At 36.3% G+C, this 12,051-nt stretch overlaps 1 protein-coding gene across 1 annotated transcript; it reads left to right on the top strand.

Annotated features, from left to right (window-relative positions):
• Window positions 1-739: 739 nt before the first annotated feature.
• LOC104625977 (phosphatidylinositol-binding clathrin assembly protein-like) lies at window positions 740-11,632 on the top strand (the record flags this gene model as incomplete). The annotated part of the gene is made up of 13 exons (XM_010293765.1): window positions 740-825; window positions 1,877-2,000; window positions 3,885-4,021; window positions 4,343-4,446; window positions 5,341-5,487; window positions 5,943-6,002; window positions 6,100-6,210; window positions 7,071-7,202; window positions 7,328-7,358; window positions 7,732-7,852; window positions 9,921-9,977; window positions 10,311-10,418; window positions 10,955-11,632. Coding segments are annotated over 13 exons (1,233 nt in total), but the record flags the coding sequence as incomplete, so codon positions are not given.
• Between the last annotated feature and the right edge of the window lie 419 nt (window positions 11,633-12,051).

Below are 12,051 nucleotides of genomic sequence, written 5' to 3'. Positions count from 1 at the left end.
GCTGAATTCAAGTGGCGAGAACCCTGTTTTTTGGAATCTTCTTCACTGCTTTAAAAAGAGCTTAATGTTTAAAAAGTTCATGTGGGTAACACTTTTTTGGGAGGGTGGGGGGAGCCACCAAAACCCAACTTTATTTGATGTTGCTAGTTTCTAATGTTTTAGGTTGCCAAAGGCTTTGAAGTAATTGAGTTGGTTTATTTTGTAGTCAGGTGTTGAATAGCTACTCACTCTGCAATAGTGTTGTTGGGATCAGGTTGAATTTGGTTACCTTTTTATCAAACCCAACATCCTGCTGTAGTCAAGTGTTTCTAATGCAAACCTTTGACTGTAAATACTTGAATGGAAAGTGATTGACTTTTTTATGTTATGGGGGAAAGGGGATCAAAAGTGCAAAGACTTCATTTTGGTACCTCGCTGAGTTTAAGGGAGTACTGCTTAATCAGCTGTGATTATTGGATTAATCTTAAGGTAGCGAATGCTGTTGCCAAAAACAAGAACGCAACTGTGTACACAGAAGCAGACCTACTCCGGCGGAATCCTTACTTCATGTCTCTGTGGCACCACTCCTTTTAAAGAACCACAACTGGCTAGATAGGTGTGCAGGATGGTAGCAAAACCCAAAGGCACAGTTATTGATGTGTGAATTTTTGTTTGTCTTTAGTGGATGAGGAAACTAATCTGTGTATTAAACAATGATATGTTGTCTAGAAGCAGTGTTTTATATATACTTTAACTTTAGGCACCCAGCAGCTTGCTTGAAGCACTGGAACAGCATTTGGCTTCTGTGGAGGGAAAGAAAACAAAAGAAGTCTCTGCTGCCAGCAGGTGAGCACCCAGTGAATTGCAACAATGCCTATACTTAGGATTTGTCATCTTCATACTAGGAATTTTGAGGATTCAGTCATTTGGTGTTCCAAATATATTTACCTAGAAGTATAAATGAAGCCTCTAGTGAGTAGTCTGATAGCTTAGTCACATTTGAAATCTAGGTATATCTGCCTATGTCTCTGACAGACTTACTATGCTGTAATAAACCACTGAGCTGAGACGTTGTATATTATTCTTTTTAGCTTTTACTTGTCCTTTGGCTTATAAGACTTCTAAGGTATTTGGGTTTTGAGACTCTTTTTACCCAGATAGGACAGTATTTATCTTTATCTACCTGACACACCATGAATTTATCTTAACCTGCTTATAAAAGTTCTCTAGTACCTTATCAGAACAGCCAAATTGACTTAGATGCTTTGTGCTGACAGAAATTGTGTTACTCTTTTTGTCAAGTATGGTATCGATATGTATGAACAGTACTTCGGACTGAAAGGTGAGAGAGATCTTTTGGCATAGGCATTCTCCCCCAGACACTTCGTATGTATTGATAAATGTATCAGTGTAAGCGACGTTCCTGAGTTGTGAGTCTTGCTCTTCAGATTTATTTTTTTTCTGCAAGTGTCTGAAGATTTACTACCACAGTATTGTGCTAAGAAGGATACTATATAGGGAATAACTTCTGTGCTTTGTTTACTGTTATATCTATAATAAATAGAAGCAAGCTTTCTGTGCCTCCAGCACTTGAATAGACTAGAATTCCAGTCTAGTCTGTGTGACCCTAAAGAAAAAAGACAACTGGTGTTCTGGACTTTCCAGTTCCTACCCACTGAAACTTGAGGCAGTACTCCTGTGTACCCATGCCGCTTTTTCACCAAACTTCCTCATTATTGGGGTGTCAGCTTTTCTGTGTCAGAGAGCAAGTGAAGAAGAGACTGGAGTGGAGGGGGAATGACACGCAAGTAGATAAGGCACTTGGTGATTAAACTATAAGTGATGTATACCTGATTTTTTTCTTAATAAAACTTTTTTTAATTGTTACTGTTTTTAGAGCTAGTGCCCTATCCAGTGCTGTTTCCACACTTGCCAATACAGGAATGTCATTTAGCAGGATGGATGAGAAAGAAAAGCAGCAGGCATTGGAAGAGGAACAAGCTAGACTGCAGGCACTTAAGGTACTTTTTTTTTTTTTACAAGTTTGTATTCTGAGACTTTTTTTTTTAAAAATCAAGATTGGCTTAAAATGGTGTGTGGTGAGGGAGCTCTTGTCTTAAGAGAAGCTAAGGCATGATTCCGTAGGATGCAGGTATGATGGCTGTCAATATGTGGTGACCCTTCTACCAGGAGTATGATTTGAACAGCAGAAAGCTGATAAAAATGACTTATATTTTTCCTTAAAAGAGATTGTTATTTATCTCAAAGATTCACAAAATGAGTATACAAGAATTCTAGGTCGTATCTCAGCAGCTGAACAGACAGCAGTGCTATTATAAGACTGGTTATCGGTCCAAGGGAGTTATTCCATACATCATGGGGAAAAATATGGTTTAAGTGTGATTCTTCAGTGATGTTGCTCATAATGAGAATATATGCTATAGTTCTGCTCACGTTTAACTGTTCTTATTTATAATTCTATGATTTAGTTTTAACAACTGTTTGAAAACATATGTATTTAGGTATAACTTATGGACTTTGAGTTACACATTTGAAAATCTGTGTATTCTCTCTTGGATCCTTAATGTGCTTTCCTTTGCTCATTGGTACTTGCTGAGTAGTCCTCTTAATAACATCCCTTTCTTAAGGCCTGAATCCTGGTCCTTCAGGTCCTTTTAACCTGCTTATAATACTTTGTTTCCTGAGAACGTACACAGTATAAAATCTCAAACAAGGCAAGATGCTTCTCTTGCTGAAAGCTAAATCTGTAGTTCTGTCATGTCTCAGGCACACAAAAGTGGTGCAGTTGGGAATTTTTCTTGTGTTGCTTTAACATCTCTAGACACAGCTAAACAATGAAGCAACTCTGCTCATGTCATCTGGAGGACACCTTATGAGAGCCTTAACGCTATCTGGAGTGTGAAAGTAAACTTTGATGGTAATGCAGAGTTGATTTTTAGCTCTGGAGTTACAGAAGTCTGTTGGAGATTTTCCACTTTCCTGACTTGGTGTAAGGCATATTTTTCAAATCAATGTGAAGCAGGTTTTTTTGCTATTAGACTACAGTCTTAGTGTGCCTTGCTGCCTGCTGCTTCACTTGAATCTCAGCATGTGTTGTGATGTTGTTTGTTTTTTGTTGTTTGTTGTTTTTTGTTGTTGTTGTTGTTGGGTTGGATTTTTGGTATGTGTTTTCAGGAGTTGCATCAGATGTCTCCCCTCTTCACTGTCCCAATTCTACTATAATAGGACTTGTAGCTGTTGTAACTGAATAATTAAATTGGTTGATACAAATTTTCACTTAGGGGGTGGGGAAGCTTGCAAGCTCACGCAGTGTTTTCCTTGAGGAACGTAAGCAGTGTAAAACATACACCTGTGCTGTATAAATGCAATAGGTATATCTAGAAGTAATGAGGGATGTAAACCTAAAATTAACAATGTAAACTAGATTTTTCTTTTACTAGTTTAAGAGCAGCACCACATGGATGTTCATAGGATGCACATTGTCAGTTTGACTTCTGAATGTCTGAATTGAACTATGAAGGGATCCTAACAGTAGAGATGTGTCTTCCTGAACAAAAGTCCATTGGCTTGTTTCTCTGAGTGACTGTGAAGGGAGCCTAGAACATGTAGCTTGACTAGAAGTGTTTTACTTTTAAGCAGTTATAATTTAAAAAAAATAATTACTTAAAACCTCAAGTCTCACCTTGATTTTTTAAAGGCTTTATTAAAAAAAAAAATACTCAGCTCTAATTTCAATCATCTTTCTGTTTTCAGGACTTTACAAAAGAATAAGTGTTTTAATTATGGTCTTAATAAATAAAACTTCTTCTTGGAAAAAGCCTTCAGGACTGAAGGGTTAATAAAGTAATAAAACTTAAATGCGAACTGTATATCTCATCTTTCAGGAGCAGCGATTAAGAGAGATTTCTGTAGTATCAAATTCCACTTCCACATCAGCATCCCCAAGCACCTTATCAGGAAGAAGTGTGAATACCACTGTAGCTGTTGACCTCTTTGCAGTACCAGCACCCACAACAAATAGGTGAGAGAGACCTACTTTTTCTGAACCAAGCAGAAATTACTGCATTGGCTCCACAATCAACTGCAAAGCACTGATCCTGGTTACTTCTCAAGTACTTTTCAAGAATAACCTTTGGTGGACGCTTTCCTGGTGTATTCACAGGAATTTCGGTATCGGTCAATAGGAAGTGCTTAATTACTAGTTTTATTTCGTACCACTATTATAGATGGGCTACTAGTGAAAAAGAGAAAGGGAGATTGGTATGAATGTTCATGTAACACAAGAATACAATGCCTGTTACGTATCATGTTTATCACAGTTTCTCTCTCTCTCCTTATTCAGCATGCCCAACCTTTCTAGTGATCTTTTCGATCTTCAGCCTGCGTTTGTTCCAACTGTGCAGAGTACTCCAGCTATATCAACGTCAGCAAGCAGCGCTTGGGGAGGTGAGCTGATGCGATGATTTGATTGTCTAAATGATGGGTGAATTCTTAGAATACAAAAATAAAACACAGATTCATATTTCATTGAATCTACATTTTAAACCTTAATTACTTTGCATCCAAACGTGTCTATCCTTGAAAGAATATAAAAGAAGTTATCTAAAAGGTCTGGCAAACTGTTATTGAAATGTTACTTTTTTTTTTTTTAACACATGGCAGTAGTGTCAATGTGCAGTAGATGGAATGAAGGAGCTATTCAATGAAGGGGACGGGAAATGTAACTAAAAATAAAAGTTTAAAAATGCTGGGAAATATAAGCTAAGCAGATGTAACTGCAAATATGCTGGACTAGTATTTCCATTCCATTAAGTGATATTTAATATACTTTTCATTTAAAATGTGGGTAGTGACTTCAAAGTTCTTATAACAAAGTTGTCATTCCCAGTTTCTCGGGCACAGCATTCTCTGTACCTTCAGCCATCCCTCCAAAGAATAATCAGGATAGATGTCAAAGAAATGTCTTAAATGGTGAATTAAAACAATGTTAACACCATTGTAAGTGTGGTATTTTAATAGGGGAATTTATACCCTTAGGTGCTATTTAAAAAGTAGATTCTTGAAGCCAAAAAAGTAGTATCTAACTTTTTTGATTGATAAATGTTCTGTCATTCTCCCCCCTCCCACCCAATGGCAATACTAGAATTATTTTCCCTAAATAAGGAGAGCTGTCAGGATTTTTATCTAAAACTAAGAATTTGTATCTTTAATGGGCTGATCACTAGGTGGAATATTTACAGTTTGACTTTGTCTAGAGATTCTCATATGCAGTCATTTCAGTCTGTTTTTCTTTTCCATTATTTGTACTCTGTATTCTTTCCTTCACTCTGCATCTGAAAGGTCCTTTCTCGTCCTCAAATGGTTGTGTTGGTTCTCCACCTCATCTGGACATCTTTGATATGAAGCCAGTTGAAGAAGCTGTAAAATCTACCACCCCTTTCATCAATTCTACTTTTTCCTCCAAACAAACGGTGGAACTGTTTAGTGGTAAAAAAGCAAACAAACAAAACCCATGTAATTTCTTTGCAACTGGAGCTAATAATGCTAATAAATCGAGCCATGTAATCTTTTTGTGGTTTGGACCGACCTTCACTTTTTATTAACAAGTGAAAATGGTACATTAATTCCAGATGTAGTAAATTATATGTTTCCCTAAAGTTTTATCTCTAAGCTTAAAATAACTCATTATTTTGTTCAGCTTGCCCAACCTAGACATCTTAAGACTTGCAATGTTGCTGGAATTTTTGCTGATTTCTTTCAAACTGCAACCTCCTTTCTCTTTTGTAGTGGGGAATGCAGGAGTTGAGCTTTTCAAATTTGTTAAAAAAAATCCTTTTTTACTACTGAAAATTCTTAATTTTTAACTGCAGACTTAATTTTTGCATCCCTTCTTGCTTTTTCTCTTTTAATCTGATCTTATGTTCTTTTCTCTTTTTACGAAGATGACTTTAGTAGTCATAAATCTACATATCCTTCTGTGTATCATCCTCTGACTGTTGATGGTAATTTGATTTTTTTTTTTTTTTAAACTTTTTGGTTTCACTATAGTAAGTGGTATTATGGCATGGATGTATTTGAATACTCTAAACTTTTTTTCAGGTTTTCCTCTTCATTCAGCTCCTCCGAGTACCACTTCTTCAACAATTAATGTGGACTTTGATGCTGTTTTTGGAGGAAAATCTACAGCACCAGAGTACAAGAGTACAAGTGGTAAGAACTAGCTTATGACTAATTTATACCCTACAGGCAACAGTTGCTTAACAATTTATCATAATTGCTCTTGCAGTTCAAAATTTAATAACTTAATACTTGCAAGCTTATTATAGAGCTTATAAGATAACAGGCAATCAGTTCAATTGTAGTTATTTACTTTAAAAGAATAGCTTTGAGTAATCTCATATACTGTGTAATAATGGTTTCTTCTCTTTTTGGGGGAATGAACTCTGTGAACATGGCCCGCTGGATATCTCTTAACTGGTAAGCTTATGTTAATCTGTTTTCAGTGCTTATGACTTCAGTGTTCTTTCTTGATACATGATAATGACTTCCTCTAACTTAATTGAGAGGTGTTACACTTATACACACAACTAGTTTTATATTTTTATGTGTTGCTTGGAGAATAGCTGAGTTACTATCTTTCTCTTGATTGGTGCTATTTTGCTATATATTTAAAGTCCTTAGGAACATGTCACAAAGGAATTCTTGTGTACATTCAGAATACTAACTGTATCATGAAATTACTGGTATATTGTGTTACAAGAACGCTTTGAAACTGTCTTTAACAAGCTCTTTCTTCAGTTTTAGGGGAGGTTCATCCTAATTTAAAAATACCATCAGTTACTGCTGAAGTAAAATTGAAGATTCTACTAGATTAGTAGCTACAATATAGTAATCCATAAAAAAATAAAAGGTTAAACTGTGCTTCTACCTAAGCCTTAAACACTTCCAGCACGTTGAACCTCCACATATAAATACTCAAACTATGCGTTCTATAAAGAAAATACGTCTCTGGCTTATGGATGTCTTTTATTAAATGCATTGTAACGGTTTTGTTTATGTTCTTTGTTTAGTTTTTAACTTTCTAGATGAGGTATTGCAACCTACAGTGCCACCACAAAGTCAAAGAGCCGCTTTAGCCAACCAGCAAAGCGGAAAAATTTTGGCAAATGATCTTGATTCTTCACTTGCTAATCTAGTGGGAAGTAAGTGTGAAGCTTTTAAATTTAACTTTACCATTTGTTACTGAAAACAAGCTTCCCCTACCTTCCCCCCCCACCCCCCTCCAAAATACTTAGGGCTATTTTGTCTGTTCCTTTTTCCCCCCCAGACCTTGGCTTTGGAGGAACTCCATCCAAAAAGTAAGTGCATATATGTACTGATAATATTCTCACATGACTATTTGGTAGTCTCTAGCACAGTTTACCAGCACTAACATGGAAAGAGTCTCAACTCTTTAGAGTAATCTGGTACCAAGAACAGCACTGAAACGGTGAGTTTGTGGTCAGTCACCATAACATGGTCAACCTTAACTTTTGAAGCAATTCACTTTAATTAGTTTTGCAATTGTCATATTTTTATTTAAGTATTTTTATGAAACACTATAAAAGATCTTGCAGTTGCATAAAACTCCAATTAATCATTATGCTGTACAGTGCAGTAATGATAGTTTACATTTAACACAAAACAGAACCCCCAGACTCTCTGAAAACTAATACCACAGTTTCATTTCAGATCAGATATGCAGTGGACACAGCCTACAGAGAAAAAACTTACTGGTGGAACAAACTGGCAAGCAAAAACAAGCACATCGACCACATGGAACCCTACTCCCTTACCCACTATTCCACACATGGTAATTCCTGTACTATTGAAATCACGCTTCATTCTAGCAAATGCTACTTCCCTGCTTGAATTAGTTTAAAAAGAATAGCAAAGGCTGTTTGGGACAAGACTTGGTGCAGGGGGGAATGTTTGTGGGATCATTTTTCAAACTAAATGAGGTAGAGATTTTAGTATGCTTTATTTCCCCTCACTCTAAAACTTGTCCATTAAAGACTAACATCTCAAGTGAAAGGCTGATTATTTATCTCAGTTCATAAGTTCTTTTTGAATTGAAACAAATAACCCCAAACCAGAAAATTCGATGTGCATGTTTGAGATGCTACTACCCTCTCCCCCCTGCATCTTTAAGAATCGTAAGAATGTGTTTCAAGGGCAAAAATGCTGTTCCGTCCAGTCTTCGCTCCTTTTTCAGTTTTACTACATGAAACGCTGCAACCCCTGCAAGGCACCGTAATTATCAGGTCAAGCAGCCCTTCGGACTGTTGGTAATGCTCAACTGGAACTTCATATTTTTAATACAGTGCAAAATACTAAGTGGAAGGTTTTTTTACTTAAATGAAGAATTTTCATTTCTTGGAGGGATATTTTTAGGAATCTGACTTTTCCTATGCCTTTAAAGGGGATTTTTCAAGTATCTTCTATTCATATATATTCATACAAATACAAACCACTTCTGAAATATAGCTGCCTTAGAGGGAAGTAGAATGTTCATCTCAGTTATATGTACAAATAGGGTAATTGCCACATTTGCTATGAATTTTGGGCTGCTGTCTGACTTTATTTTCCAATAAGAATAGCTTTACCTGTAATGCCTATTTTCCTCATCTTATGTGAGTATGTTTATTCAAAATTATCAAAGTTGAATAGAATATTCAATCCAGTATTTGACTAAAAAATGAAACTCACAAATTCAGATGAGAGGATTGCTCAGCTGTATAGCATTTTTATGAGAGACTTCTGAGACTGTAAAATCTTTTTATCCCCTCTGTGCTCTAGAACATGTGCTGATGCATTCTTATTTTTGAAAGGTAGAGGGCACCTTAGCACACATTGATCACTGGATTTTGGTTGTGTGTTTTTATTTTATGTGTTTGTGTTTAATACTTTCTGGTCTAAGCATTTGAGTGCTTTATGCCAGGTATCTGATCACTCATTTGCTTGGAATTCCAACAATTAATGATGCAAAGAACTAGCTCAGCTATAAGCATCTTTAAAATCAGTCTCCCAGTATCACAAAGGTCTGAATGCAACAGACCTGACTGGGACAGTTAAGAGTACTAACCTTCCAATTCACGTATAGTCTGCATAGTCTTTCACAGTGAAGTATTTTAACTAGCGCTCCATTTTTAATATAATTAGCACTACTTAACAATGGACGGCAATATGAAGTGCATGTGTCACTGTGCCTGTGAACATAGCCTGGTATAACTTATTTTGCTGGCTTAAGATGTTCTTCATTTTTCTTTTTTTGTATCGTGGTATGTTGCAGACATCAGAAATTAGTATGTGAGCAACACTTACCAGACTAAGCCTCTATTGCTATTTGTTTCTTAAGCTGAATGGTCACTGGCTTCCTCATTTTTTTCTATGCCCTTCTCACACATAATGGGAGGAAAAAGGAATATTGCATCACATGCCCTCTAAAAGCTTCTTACACAAATGGCTAGATTTTAGTAAAACATCTATTTTTGCTGTAAGTCTTACTCTAGTGATAGCTTTCCAGGCAGGGAGCCTAACCAAGTTAACAGGCATAGCTACTGATCTTACTGTCCTTGCACTTTTTTCCTCCCTCTTTAATTGTTTTAATAAGCAAATTGAGCATAGTTACAGTTATGGTAGTGGACTTGAATCCATCCCTTGGTTAGAATTTCCAGTTCTAATACCTCTTAAATAATTTTCTGTCCTTACTCCTTTTGCTGTGCCAGAATGGAGTACACTATCCTGGATATGTAAGTCAATTTCTTGTAAATATGTTGGTTATTTTAAGTATTGAAAAGTATGTATTTTCACAGTTTTATATGTATATTAGTAGTGTACATGAGCTTATCTAAAATACATTAAAATTTTCTTTATTGAAGGTACCTGCTCCTATCACATACCCATTGACCACACCTCAAGTGCCTGTATATGGAATGGTAAGAAATGTGATTGTCTTGTATTCCTGAAAAACCTAGTTGTGTCCTCCAGTGAGTTTCATGGCAGGCATCATTATGCTCAAAGCATCCTGCAAAGTATATGTAATGTTTCATCAGATCAGTAGCGTGTGAAATCTGATAGCTTTTTCACACTGTGCATTGGAAGAGCTTACTCTTAAAAAAACTTGCTGTATAAAACTTAAAGCTTTGACTTTACTATGTCTGCATGTGTCTATATGCTTATTTTCTACTATAGAATTTGCAAAGATGCATGTTCCATAATTAGTTTGAATTTTATATACATGTTTTGTGGGGTTTTTGTTTTTCTAACAGGTACCTCCTCAGATTGGAGCTGCTCCTTTGATGGCACCCCAGTCAATGATGTATACACAGCCTGGTCTAAGGCCAACAAATCCTTTTGCACCTGTTTCTGAAACTCAGGTGAACTGTTTTCCTTAATCTTGAGATCACATTGAAACTTCAGTCTTGGTAAAAGCAACCAAGTGTTTCATGAAGTGCTACTAATGTATTTCTGCATTTGCAAGTGAGGGGTTACTCAGACAAGGGCAATGGCTTTCGTTGGCAAGGAAGCAAATTCAGATGGTGAGACCATGCAAATGTAGGAAGCAAGGAAGAAAGTAAAAATCAGAGATTTACTCACTAACTTCTTAATATGTGTCAATATTAAGAAAATGGGAGTGGTGAAGATGTCATAGGAAGTCTAAATTCTACACATTAGCTGGATCCCTGGCTTAGTGCAGTGGTGAAAGCTTTCTGAAGGGTCAGGTAGTGGGGAAGTGAAAAATGCACAGATAAGAGATCATTCAAGTTGAAGAAACTGTGTACTCCTGTCGTCCAAATACGTTGGTCTTAATGTTCTTTGGGGATTTTTTTCAAGTGCCAAAACCTATAGTCTTAACTTGCAAGTAACAAGGGCATTATGTAAGTGGCATTAATATGTAATCTCTACTTCACAGATACAGTTTATGTAGAACCGCCAAAGCAGCAAGATGTGAGAACAACCAAATACTGGTAAAAAAAGAAAAGACTGAATTTCAATCTTTCCATGACATATTCCTGAACAGGGCAACTGTTTCTTCCCTGTATAATACAATAGTATTTTGAATTGCAATGCTTCAGAGATTCTTGTTTATAACAGTCACTGCAGTGTGAAGTCATGTTTGTTCACTGATTATTTTTTTTTAACTGCTCAGCAGAAAACTGTATTTTATTGAGGTTGACTCAGAAGGTGCAAGCTGGATTATCACCTTTAAAGCTGAGAAGAGGGGTTACATGATTGCTCTACAACCTTAGTCATCAGTGGATTACCTTAGGAAGGATGACAAAGCTATTTATTTTCTCCATAAATTGTGGCTGTTGTAACCAAGACACAACACAAATGAAGTTGAGCAATAAAATTTTTATGTGCTCTAATAAATACTCTGATAGAGCAATGCTTGCATTATCATAAGGCCAATATTGTGTGAAATCAGACAGCTTTTCACATTAAAATAGCTTATAGTAATTTGCAGACTTTATAATGTGAGTTTGAAATGCTGTGAATCAACAAGATATATACATATTACATATATATATATAAAAAAAATAAATTGCTCCATTGGTATGTCAGTGTTAGACGGCTAGTTGAAAGAGCCAGGCTCTGATAGGGGCTGAAAGTCTGTGATGGAGTAGGGGAAACAAGTGTTACAGAACAGCATGTGCAGGTAATAGTCACAGGTGATACTAGCTGCACTTCCAGTGAATATCTTCTCTGCAGGTAGCACCTTTCATAGCTCCAGGAAGAGTAGCTTTGGGAGCCAGTGAATGTAGGTATCTCCAATAGCAGCAAATAGGAGCGATTTGAAAATCTTGTTGCTAACTGCAAAAGAGGCAAGAGATCCAATTTTTTTTTTAAAGTCCATTAGGTGAAAAGAAGCAAACCTTGCAATAGTGCTGACACTCGTGAACTGGCAACTATATTGAAATTATCCAGCTGTAGAGAATAGCTTGTGCTGCTTTTCTGAAATAAGAACCTAGTTGTAAACCATATAAAAGTAATTATTTTTAAATGTGT

Source organism: Phaethon lepturus, unplaced genomic scaffold, assembly GCF_000687285.1.
Source record: "Phaethon lepturus isolate BGI_N335 unplaced genomic scaffold, ASM68728v1 scaffold51838, whole genome shotgun sequence".
Lineage (NCBI taxonomy): Eukaryota > Metazoa > Chordata > Aves > Phaethontiformes > Phaethontidae > Phaethon > Phaethon lepturus.
Note: the sequence above shows the minus strand (reverse complement) of the source record. Positions and strands in the feature narration are given on the sequence as shown.